The sequence below is a fragment of the Nycticebus coucang genome, chromosome 2, assembly GCF_027406575.1.
Source record: "Nycticebus coucang isolate mNycCou1 chromosome 2, mNycCou1.pri, whole genome shotgun sequence".
Taxonomy (NCBI): Eukaryota; Metazoa; Chordata; class Mammalia; order Primates; family Lorisidae; genus Nycticebus; species Nycticebus coucang.
In genome coordinates this window covers 82,716,938-82,729,941 of record NC_069781.1, presented here as the reverse complement: position 1 = coordinate 82,729,941, position 13,004 = coordinate 82,716,938, and the positions used below count along the sequence as shown (strand labels likewise).

The window sequence follows — 13,004 nt, the reverse complement described above, 5'->3', positions numbered from 1 at the left end:
ATTCTCTTGCCTCAGCCTCCCGAGTAGCTGGGACTACAGGCGCCCGCCACAATGCCCGGCTATTTTATTTTTGTTGCAGTTTGGCCGGGGCTGGGCTTGAACCTGCCACCCTTGGCATATGGGGCCGGCGCCCTACTCACTGAGCCACAGGCGCCGCCGAAAGGACAATTTCTAAAGGAACACAAATGAACTACATATAATAAAACTTGCTTACAAAACAACCTTTCTTTGCACTAAAGAATAAAATGCAACTATTAATATGTCACTAGGTGATACTCTGTTAAATTTCTTTCTCATTAATCTGAGAAATTACAACTCATTCATTCACATGGGAAATATTTTTTTTTTTTTTTTGTAGAGACAGAGTCTCACTTTATGGCCCTCAGTAGAGTGCCGTGGCCTCACACAGCTCACAGCAACCTCCAGCTCCTGGGCTTAAGCGATTCTCTTGCCTCAGCCTCCCGAGCAGCTGGGACTACAGGCGCCCGCCACAACGCCCGGCTATTTTTTTTTTTGTTGCAGTTCGGCCGGGGCCGGGTTTGAACCCACCACCCTCGGCATATGGGGCCGGCGCCTTACATGGGAAATATTTTATGCTGAGTCTTGTAACACCTTACTCGGTTCTTCACAAAGTTAAATAGCTCAGAAAATAAAACTTATATGCCAGCGGTGTCCGTGGCTCAGTTGGCAAGGGCACTGGCCACATACACTAAGGGTGGTGGGTTCGAACCCCACTCGGGTCTGCTAAGCAACAATGACAACTGCAACCAAAAAATAGCTGGGCATTGTGGCGGGCACCTGTAGTCCCAGCTACTTGGGAGGCTGAGGCAAAAGAATCACTTAAGCCCAAGAGTTGGAGGTTGCTGTGAGCTGTGATGCCACAGCGCCCTATCCAGGATGACAGCTTGAGACTCTGTCTCAAAAACAAACAAAAAAACTTATATGCCAAAAAGGAAAGCCACACAAATAATATGGGAGAGAAATGTTCTCTAAGACTGTAAGTTTAGAATATTGAGACTTCGGTATCATGAGTATCTTCTCCATTTACTGGCAATGTTTTATTTAGTATCTTGATAAGACTTTATATTTCTTTGTATATACATATATATATATATTTTTTAGAGACAAGAGTCTCACTTTATAGCCCTCAGTTGAGTATCATGGCGTCACAGCTCACAGCAACCTCCAACTCCTGGGCTTAGATGATTCTCCTGCCTCAGCCTTCTGAGTAGCTGGCACTATAGGCACCCGCCACAACGATCAGTTATTTTTTTTTTTTTTTTTTTAATTTTTTTTGTAGAGACAGAGTCTCACTGTACCGCCCTCGGGTAGAGTGCCGTGGCGTCACACGGCTCACAGCAACCTCTAACTCTTGGGCTTACGCGATTCTCTTGCCTCAGCCTCCCGAGCAGCTGGGACTACAGGCGCCCGCCACAACGCCCGGCTATTTTTTGGTTGCAGTTTGGCCGGGGCTGGGTTTGAACCCGCCACCCTCGGCATATGGGGCCGGCGCCCTACTCACTGAGCCACAGGCGCCGCCCGATCAGTTATTTTTTGTTGCAGTTTGGCCAGGGCTGGGTTCAAACCCACCATCCTCAGTATATGGGGCTGGTGCCCTACCCACTGAGCCACAGGAACTGGACCAAGATTTTATATTTTTATTGACAGAGTTCTTAAACACTTTTTGATTTATTCCTAGGTAAGATTTTCAGGTGTCACTAAAATGTTTATTTGTCTTTATTTATTATTTTTTTTTTTTGTAGAGACAGAGTCTCACTTTATGGCCCTCTGTAGAGTGCTGTGGCCTCACACAGCTCACAGCAACCTCCAACTCCTGGGCTTAAGCGATTCTCTTGCCTCAGCCTCCCGAGCAGCTGGGACTACAGGCGCCCGCCACAACGCCTGGCTATTTTTTGGTTGCAGTTTGGCCGGGGCAAGGTTTGAACCCGCCACCCTCGGTATATGGGGCCGGCGCCTTACCGACTGAGCCACGGGCGCCGCCCATTGTCTTTATTTTTTTATGCTGAAATATTTTAAAGTAAATTGACATCACACCCCTAAATATTTCCATATGTATCTCTAAAAATTCAAGATATATATACCTGATTCCTTCTACCACTGAAACATACCTCACAGAAATGTACGTATATATCAAGAAACACATATAACTATGTTCATAACAGTATTGTTTGCAGTAAAAAAAGAAAAAATTTCAGGCTCAGCACCCTTAGCTTAGTTGTTAGGGTGCCGGCCATACACACCAGAGCTGGCACATTCAAATCCAGCCTAGGCCTGCCAAACAACAATGACAACTACAACAACAAAATAAAAAAAAAAAAACAGCTGGGTGTTGTGGCGGGTGCCTGTAGTCCCAGCAACTTGAGAGGCTCAGGCAAGAAAATCGTTTGAGCCCAAGAGTTTGAGGTTACTGTGAGCTGTGAGGTTACAGCACTCTAAAGAGGGTGACAGTGAGACTCTGTCTCAAAAAAAAAAAATTTCAAATTTGAGATAACTCAAATGTCTCTCAACATTAGAAAAAGTAAACTATGGTAAGTTAATACATGGAATAATGCACAGTAATGTAAAAAGAACAAATTAAAGCTCTTGCAACATGGACCAATCCCACAAATTTTATAACAATGAACAAAAGAGACACAACAGAGCACGTATGGTATAAATCTGTTCATACAAAATTCAAAGCCAGTGCTTGTCACTTATTTTTCAATGGTTCAGCAGATAAAATATACACATATAACCATCAATAGAGATATAAAGAAAACAAGATAAAATATTATTATTATTTTTAAATTAAAACAGAGTCTCACTTTTATCACCCTCGGTAGAGGGCCATGGCATCACAGTTCACAGCAATCTCTAACTCTTGGGCTCAAGCGATTCTCTTGCCTCCACCTTCCTAGTAGCTGGGACTACAGATGCCCACCAGAGCACCTGGCTATTTTTTTGTTGTTGTTGTTTGTTTAGCAGGCCTGGGATGGGTTTGAATTCACCAGCCCTGGAGCATGTGGCTGGTGCCCTAACCATTGAGTTATGGGTGCCACCCGGCAAAATAGAAAATAAAAGGAAAGAATATGCAAAAGTTCATTGAAAGGTTTGAGATTTCTCAAAAAAAAAAAGGCAAGGGTTCAAAAATCAGACAAAGGTAATTTATATTATTTATCAGTACAAACAGAGGTGGTAGAAAGATAAAGAAAATAATCACCAAAATTCCCAGTAGTGGCAACTTTAGGAAGGATGAACTTTTGCTGAGAGAAAGAAAGCCCTATGAGACCCAGGAAAAGAAGGAGGGTTCTGACACTGGCAGTTTCTTCCCCTAGGTGTAAATGGACAAATTTCCTTTATAATTACATATTAAACTATACATATAAATTCTATGCAGCTTTCTGTATGCATATTTCACAAAAGATAAAAGATTAAAAACAATGCAATAAAATATTCAAAAATGCTTTCAAAGAAATCCTGTATGATTTTATAAACAAATCCTGTATGATTGCTAAACATTATTATAAAAAATAAACTGCTTTTGCTTTATAATAAGCCAATCTAAGGGGATTTTTGCTATGTGAGTTGTTAATACTTGAGCACACTTGGGTGGCGTCTGTAGCTCAGTGAGTAGGGCGCTGGCCCCATATACCGAGGGTGATGGGTTCAAACCCGGCCCTAGACAAACTGCAACAACAAAAAAATAGCCGGGTGTTGTGGTGGGCGCCTGTGGTCCCAGCTACTCAGGAGGCTGAGGCAAGAGACTCTCCTAAGCCCAAGAGCTAGAGGTTGCTGTGAGCTGTGACGCCACGGCAATCTACCAAGGGCAACAAAGTGAGACTCTGTCTCTACAAAAAAAAAAAAAAAAAATACTTCAGCACACTCTATCAAAAGATACTTAGGGAGGACCAATTTTTGTGGCTATCAATATAATAATGCCATCTTATTTTACATGGGATAGTTCTTTTATGACCATCAATTCTAAATCTTGTTTAGTTTGGTATTAGATAATATATTCTTCTAAATAACTCCTATGAATTGCAGTATGATACCCCAATATTCATTTAGGCAGATATTCTAGTATATGCTACTTAAAAATTTGTTACAAGAAAACTCTGGCTGAAATATTTATAATTATTCAAATATTATACATATGTTGTTCATGTATAAATTCTACCTATTTTTTATACATTTTTCTGACTTAATCAGTAGGATTTTGCAGTATTTTCTTTTTTTTTTATTAAATCATAGCTGTGTACATTGATATGATCATGGGGCATCATTCACTAGCTTCACAGACCGTTTACCAAGTTTCACCCTTGTAAGATGCACCGCTGGTGTAATCCCACCAATCCCCTTCCCTTCACCTACCACCCACCTCCCTCCCCTCCCTTTCCCCCTTCCCCCTACTCTTAGGTTGTAACTGGGTTATAGCTTTCATGTGAAAACCCTAAATTAGTTTCACAGTAGGGCTGAGTACATTGGATACTTTTTCTTCCATTCTTGAGACACTTTACTAAGAAGAATATGTTCCAGCTCCATCCATGTAAACATGAAAGAGGTAAAGTCTCCATCTTTCTTTAAGGCTGCATAATATTCCATGGTGTACATGTACCACAATTTATTAATCCATTCATGGATGGATGGGCACTTGGGCTTCTTCCATGACTTAGCAATTATGAATTGAGCTGCAATAAACATTCTGGTACAAATATCTTTGTTATGATGTGCTTTTTGGTCTTCTGGGTATATGCCCAGTAGAGAGATTACAGGATTGAATGGCAGATCTATTTTTAGATCTCTAAGTGTTCTCCATATCTCTTTCCAAAAGGAATGTATTAATTTGCATTCCACCAGCAGTGCAAAAGTGTTCCCTTTTCTCCACATCCGCGCCAACATCTCTGGTCTTGGGATTTTGTGATATAGGCTAGTCTCACTGGAGTTAGATGGTATCTCAAAGTAGTTTTGATTTGCATTTCTCTGATGATTAAAAATGATGAGCATTTTTTCATATGTCTGAATGCCGTGTGCCTGTCTTCTTCAGAGAAGTTTCTCTTCAAATCCCTTGCCCAGCCTGCGATGGGATCCCTTGTTCTATTCTTGCTAATGCGTTTGAGTTCTCTGTAGATTCTGGTTATTAAACCTTTGTCGGAGACATAACCTGCAAATATCTTCTCGCATTCTGAGGGCTGTTTGCTTGCTTTACTTACTGTGTTCTTGGCTGTGCAGAAGCTTTTTAGTTTGATCAGCTCCCAGTAGTGTATTTTTGAAGCTGCTTCAATTGCCCGGGGGGTCCTCCTCATAAAATACTCGCCCAGCCCGATTTCTTCAAGGGTTTTCCCTGCACTCTCCTCTAGTATTTTTATAGTTTCATGTCTTAAGTTTAAATCTTTGATCCAGTGAGAGTCTATCTTAGTTAATGGTGAAAGGTGTGGATCCAGTTTCAGTCTTCTACAGGTTGCCAGCCAGTTCACCCAGCACCATTTGTTAAATAGGGAATCTTTTCCCCACTGAATGTTTTGAATTGGCTTGTCAAAGATTAAATAACGGTAAGTAGCTGGATTCATCTCTTGGTTCTCTATTCTATTCCAGACATCTACTTCTCTGTTTTTGTGCCAATACCATGCTGTTTTGATCACTATTGATTTGTAGTATAGTGTGAGGTCTGATTTTGCAGTATTTTCTGTGAAACGTTCAAATTCAAAAGTGGGCCAGAGTTTCATATTCTCAAAAAGAGAATATGCCATATTAATTTAGTTGATTGTTATCTTCTGAGTCCTCTAAATCAATATCAAAGTCTAAGTCATCATCACTTTCTTCATTTCTTTTGCAGCTTCTTCTATGGTTGGAAGTTTCATTATTTCCAAGATTTTCTGTTTTTTCTGATTCTTTATTAAACCTAAAGATGGGGAAAAAAACCTTCTAATTACTCTTCAGGTTTTCATTATTTGACTATGTAGCTTGAAAAGACTTTTACCACTAACATGTATTTCTTTCTTAACAAAAGTCTAATGAAATAAATATAGAGAAAAAGATCTTTGAACATTAATTTAACTCAAGACCCAACTAATTCTAAAACTACTGTTACTAAAGTAGGCTCAAAGCAATTAATACATATATCCATTAAAGTTGTTATATAAAGGCTGGGCATGGAGGCTCATGGCTATAATCCCAATGTTCTGGGAGGGTGAGGCTGGTAGATGTCTTGAGCTCAGGAGTTCAAGATCAGCCTGAGCGAGAGTGAGACCCCATGACAACTAAAAATAGAAAAAATCAGCCAGGTGTTGTGGTGACACCTGTAGTTACAGCTGCTGGATGGTGTAGGGGTGACACTGAGGTTCAAGGATCATTTGAACTCTAGAGTTCGAGGTTGCTGTGAACTAGGTTGATGTCATGGCATTCTAGCCTGGGCAACAGAAGCACGACTGTCTCAAAAAAAAGAATTTAACAGAAGTTGTGATATACAATGTAATTCTTTTGTAATGAATGTGAACTTAATAAATATTTTATTTTCCTAAAAATATAAAGTATTACTGTAATGACAGGCAGAGAAAGTCTACATTTGAGATATAGCGCAATTTTAGACTAAGTTACAGAACACCTCACTAAAAGAAAAGTTATATATCAATTACTAAGAATAAAATCCAAACATAAAAGGAAATACTCACGGAATAACAATGTCTTCTTTCTTTCCACATTTTGCACAAACTTCAAGTTCATAGGCACATGGTCTACACATTATGTGATAAGAATCTTTCACTGTCTTTTGTAAACATTTAACACTAGAAGTGAAAAAGAATCAAATATTAATTTTTACTAATCACTCAAGATTTATTTGTTAAAGGGTATGACTCAATGCATACGTGAAAAGCCTAAAATAAAAAATTAAAATTCGGGCGGCGCCTGTGGCTCAAGGAGTAGGGCGCCGGTCCCATATGCCGGAGGTGGCAGGTTCAAACCTAGCCCCGGCCAAAAAAAAAAAAAATTAAAATTCCTAGATTTTAATCTCAGATATTTATCTTATGTTGCTTTTAAAATTAATCTAGTATTTTTTGATAAAAGTTTATAGATAGATAATAGTTTATTACAGATAATAAATACATATTTATTATCTACTTTCATAAGGCTGTTAAAGTATAGAAAACTAGAAAATGTAAAACTGTTGGGCAGCGCCTGTGGCTCAGTGAGTAGGGCACCAGCCCCATATACCGAGGGTGACGAGTTCCAACCCGGCCCCAGCCAAACTGCAACAGAAAAGTAGCCAGATGTTGTGGCAGGTGCCTTAGTCCCAGCTACTCGGGAGGCTGAGGCAAGAGAATCGCCAAAGCCCAAGAGCTGGAGGTTGCTGTGAGCTGTGACACCACAGCACTCTACCAAGCGTGACAAAGTGAGACTCTGTCTCTAAAAAATAAATAAATACATAAATAAAATGTAAACATGTGTTAAAACAAGATCAATATACAAAAACCTATTGTATTTCTATTATATATAATCCAAAAAGGAATAAAATACTTAGATTTACAAAAGAAATGCAAGACCAATACAACAAAAACTACAATACTTTGAGAGAAACTAGACCTAATGCTATGGAAAGGTATCTGGTGTTTATGGATTGGAAGATTTCTTCTCTTTTTGAGACAAGAGTCACTTTGTCACCCTTGGTAGAATGCCATGGTACCATAGCTCACAGTAACTTCAAACTCTCGGGCTCAAGTGATTCTCTTGTCTCAGCCTCCCTAGTAGCTGGGACTATAAGTGCCGGCTACAACGCCTGGCTATTTTTAGAGATGGGGTATTGCTCTTGCTTTGGCTGGTCTCAATCCCATAAGCTCAGACAATCCACCGGTCTTGGCCTCCCAAAGTGCTGGGATTATAGGTGTGAGCCACCATGCCTGGCTGGAAGACTTCTTATAATATTGGAAGACAGCAATACTACCCCAACTGATCTATACATGCAGTGCACTCTCTATTAAAATTTCCTGCAGAAATTAGCAAGCTAACTCTAAAGTTCATAAGGAAATTCTAGAGACCCAAGATAGCCAAAACATCTTAAAAGACAGAATAAAACAGAAGGATCCACACACTTTCTCATTTCAAATCATACTACAAACCTACAGTAATCTAGACTGCGTAGTACTGACTTAAAGATTTATATATATAACTTATAGGTCAAACAGGAACTCACAAGAAAAATTAGAAAATACTTTGAATGACAATGAAAATACAACCTCAAAATTTGCACAATGAAACTGGAGTTGTTCTTGGGAAATATATATAATTAAAAATTGTATTAAACAAGATAAATTATCAAAACTTCCACTTTTTTTTTTTTTTGGTCACAGTATCACTTTGTCACCCTTGGTAGTGTGCCATTGCATCATAGCTCACAGCAACCTCAAACTCTTTGGCTCAAGTGATTCTCTTGCATCAGCTTCTCAAGTAGCCCAGACTACACGTGCCCACCACAACACCTGGCTAGTTTTAGAGACAGGGACTGGCTCTTGCTGAGGTTGGTCTTGAACTCCTGTGCTCAAGCAATCCATCCACCTCAGCCTGTCAGAGTGGTAGGATTACATGTGCAAGCCATTATGTCCAGCCTTAAAGTAAAGCAAAAGGAAGAGAGAAGTAATGATAAGAACAGAAAATAATAATATTGAAAACATGAAAATGAAGCCTGTAGTCCCAGCTACTTGGGAGGCTAAGGCAAGAGGATTGCGCAAGCCCAAGAGTTTGAGGTAGCTGTGAGCTAGGACACCAGGACACTCTACCTAGAGAGACCGAGTGACACTCTGTCTCAGAAAAAAAAGAACATTTTTACCATCAACTCTATGTACATAAATCCAATAGCTGTTGAAACGGACAAATCTTTGGAAAGATATAAAATCAAAATTCATCGAAGAAAAATGTAATCATAGTTTAAAAAATCACTAAACTTCAGGCCCAAAATGGTTTCACTGATTAATTCTATCAACAATTTAAGAACTGTTACAAATTATACACTAACCCTCCCCGAAAACATCATAAGAAGGAAGATTTTCAACTTATTTGATGAGGTCTTAATATCAAGATTAAAAAAAAAAAAAGACAATACTACAAACTTGTATCTCCAACAACATAAATATAAAAATGTATCACAAAATTTTAGTAAAGCAAATGTAACAATGTATAAAAACTAGCAATTCATACAAATTTCATGGCCAAGTGGGACTTATTCCAAGAATACAAAGATGGTTCAACATTCAAAAACCAATAAATGAAATTCACCAAAGCAATGTTCAAAGGCAGAAAAACTGTATGATTATTTCAAAAGATATGAAAAAAGCTTTTACAAAATTTGACACCATTTGCCATGTTTTATCATGTATAATGTGCTGTTAGGTATAATGCACACCCGTGTTTTCTGCTCAGACCACTTTTTATTTATTTATTATTTTTTTTTGAGACAGGGCCTTACTTTGTAGCCCCCAGTAGAGTGCCTTGGCGTTGCAGCTCACAGCAACCTCAAATTCTTTTTTTTTGCAGTTTATGGCCGGGGCTGGGTTTGAACCTGCCACCCCCGGCATATGGGGCCGGTGCCCTACATTTTGAGCCACAGGCGCCACCTCCAGCAACCTCAAATTCTTAGGCTCAAGTGATCCTTTTGCCTCAGCCTCCTGAGTAGCTGGGACTACAGGCACCCGCCACAATGCCTGGCTACCAGACTTTGATTAGAAGCTGTAATCATTTGGCTAGGATTTTTTTTTTTTTTTGTAGAGACAGAGTTTTACTTTATTACCCTCGGTAGAGTGTGGTGGCATCACACAGCTCACAGCAACCTCCAACTCCTGGGCTTAGGCGATTCTCCTGCCTCAGCCTCCCGAGTAGCTGGAACTACAGGTGCCCGCCACAACACCCGGCTATTTTTTTGTTGCAGTTTGGCCGGGGCTGGGTTTGAACCAGCCACCCTTCGCATATGGGGCCGGTGCCCTGCTCACTGAGCCACAGGCGCCGCCCCGATTTGGCTAGGATTTTATTGAGAATTTTTGCATCTATATTCATTAATGAAATTGGTCTGAAGTTCTCCTTTTTAGTTGGGTCATTTCTTGGTTTTGATATCATGGTGATGTTTGCTTTACAGAACGTCCTCCCTTCTCAATTTTTGGAATTTTTTGTAGAATGGGTATAAACTCTTTGAAGCTGTGATAGAATTTCTGGTGTGAAGCCATCTGGACCAGGGCATTTTTTTTGTTGGGAGATTTTTTTTGTTTCTTTGATCTCAGTGCTTGAAACTGGTCTGTTGTTCTTGATTAAGTCTAGGGAGAGGGTGTGATTCCAAGTATTGACCCATTTCCTCCACATTATCAAATTTCTGGGTCTACAGTTTCTTCTGTTATTCAGAGATAATCTCTTGTATCTCTGTGGCATCCGTTTTTATTTCTCCTTTATTGTTTCTGATTGAGGTTACTAGAGACTTCATTTTTCTGTTTCTGGCCAAAGGTTCATCAATTTTATTTACTTTTTCCAAAATCAACTTATTATGTTAATTTTCTAAATGACTTTTTTGTTTTCAATTTCATTAATCTCTGATTTAATTTTGGTTATTTCTTTTCTTCTGTTGGGTTTAAGGTTAGATTGTTCTTTTTCCAATTCCATAAGATGGCTTGTGAGTAGGTTGATGCGCTCACTTGGATTTTCAAGGCAGTACAAAGGAATTGAATGCAAAAGCTCATCTTTTCAACAAATGATGTTGGAACAATCAGATATCCCTAAAATTAACAGAAAATGGCTTATAAACTCAAATATAAAAAGAAGAATTATACAACTTCTAGAATAATACATAGGAAACACTATTTGCAACACTCAAGTAGTCAATGATTTCTCATTACAATAACAAACCATGAGGGAAAAGCCCAAATTTGGTCTACTCCATTGATAATAAAATGTGGAGTTACCTTATAGGTACAACAGAGACAAAAACTGCAAGGCTGGTAGCCTGGGCACACACAATCGAAAAAGCTTTGACCCCTACCTACCAAGATCCAGAGCCAACAATTCCTCCCCTCAGAACCAAGAAGACTAAGACATGACTGGAACTTGAAGGCTGAAACTCCTTCAGAAGTGAAGGGTCCATTGAACCGGAAGATCTGAGACTAACTAAAATCTGCCTCAACAAACCATAAGTGGTCAACTCAGACCCTGCCAAGCCAACATTCCTAAATCTTTTTCCTTACCCTTGAGCCCAAAAACTTGCCCCAGATCCCAAACTGGGGAGATAGATTTGAGCCCACTCCTTTTCCCCCTGTTGTCTAGTTTTGCAATTATGCCTTTGTTTCTTATTTTCATTTTTTTGGGATGGAGTCTCATTCACCTTAGAGTGATATGGAGTAATAGCTCACAGCAACCTCAAACTCTTGGGCTCAAACAATCCTCTTGGCTCACCTTCCTGAGTAGCTGGGACTACAGGTGCCTGCCATAATGCCTGCCTAGTTTTTTCTATATTTAGTGGAGACAGGGTCTCACTCCTGTGCAGACTGCCCTGAGCTCAAGCAAACTACCAGCCTCAACCTACCAGGGTGCAAGGATTACAGGTGTGAGTCACCATGCCTGGACTTAGCGCCTTTCTTTTCTTAAAAGCAAGTGCCACATGGTAATGGCTTCTGTGTGCATTAGGCAGTGAACACATTTGCTCAATAACATATAAATTCTTATTTATTAGATAAGAATTTATATGTTATCAAAATAAGAAACTTTTTTTCTTCATAAAACACTATTAAGGTGTTACAGATGAAGAGGGTCTGGGCTGCCCATTACTGTCAGCCAATTAATAGAGATAGGGACAGGTCCACCAAACTTTGTCAGAAGGCCAGTGATTCTGGAGAATAGTGAGAGTAGCCACTCCAAGACTGTTCTGTTTTTTCATTTCCAAAATCACAAGTTATATACATAATGGTTCACAATAAAGACCACAAAAACCCTATTTTAAGTAATAATCAGCACAACTCAATGACAATTTATTACAACATTTCCAATTCAAAAGTTAATTCCTATACAAGATGGGCATCTTTAGGGTGAGAGTTAAATTCACGAAACAGTGTAGGCATTGCAGCGAAACTTGCCCTTTTCCCTTTGGTTGGTTCGCTGAAAGATCAACTCACAATTATGGTACATTAGTAAGAGAAAGATTTATTTCCAAAAACCATGCACATTGGGGAAACCACAAGAATGATGGTTAGGAGAACTGCATAGATGGCTTTTGGAAGGGAGGGGGGAGAATGTGGAAAGTATAGGTGCAGTAAGTGGTTTTTTTGGGAGGGAGGGGGCATGGGGGCAGGTAGATAGAGGGAAACAGATTGATTTGTAAATTAACCTGAGAGACAGATATTGTTTTTCAAATGACCTTGGAGCCAGGTCTATTAGCATGTGATAAGGAGGCCAGCAGCCCCTCCAGATTTTAGGTAGATAGAGGAAAAGCTTCGTTTAATGTTTCATAATTATGAATGGCCTTTCATTCAAAGTAATCTTTACAACAAGAAGTCATATTTTGGGGCAAAATTTCCTTAGCTCCTTCAACAGTAAGAATGAAAGACAGGTGACCAAACCAGCTGTGTCGTGTCGGCCCTAGCCTGGCAGACTCCATCCTACTCTTACTAAATGTGCTTTCAAAGGGAATGAAAAAACAAGCTAGAGGCTGGCAGAAAATATTTGACAAACTCATATCTGATTTGTACCCATAATATACAAAGTACATGCAAAACTCAATAAGAAAACAAAATAATTCAATAAAAACAGGAGCTAAAAATCTGGACAGAAATGCCACCAAGGAAGAAATAGGGATGCAAAATGAGCACATTAAAAGATGTTTACCGGCTGGTGCCTGTGGCTCAGTGAGTAGGGCACCAGCTCCATATACTGAGGGTGGTGAGTTCGAACCCGACCCCAGCCAAACTGCAACAACAATAGAAAAAAAGATGTTGGCTCAGCTCCTGTGGCTCAAGTGACTAAGGCACCAGCCACATACACATGAG

At 39.6% G+C, this 13,004-nt stretch overlaps 1 protein-coding gene across 9 annotated transcripts in view; it reads right to left on the bottom strand.

Annotated features, from left to right (window-relative positions):
• C2H9orf85 (chromosome 2 C9orf85 homolog) overlaps positions 1–13,004 on the bottom strand; it is a 237,403-nt gene that overhangs the window by 144,310 nt on the left and 80,089 nt on the right. For 3 of the 9 annotated variants that reach the window (XM_053574994.1, XM_053574991.1, XM_053574992.1), the window contains exon 3: positions 6,669–6,782. In XM_053574994.1, coding sequence (XP_053430969.1) covers positions 6,669–6,782 — 114 coding nt within the window. Of the gene's footprint in view, positions 1–4,355; positions 5,900–6,668; positions 6,783–10,007; positions 10,746–13,004 lie in introns of those variants that run through there. The other 6 variants (XM_053574985.1, XM_053574989.1, XM_053574990.1 and 3 more) reach the window with 5 other exon arrangements.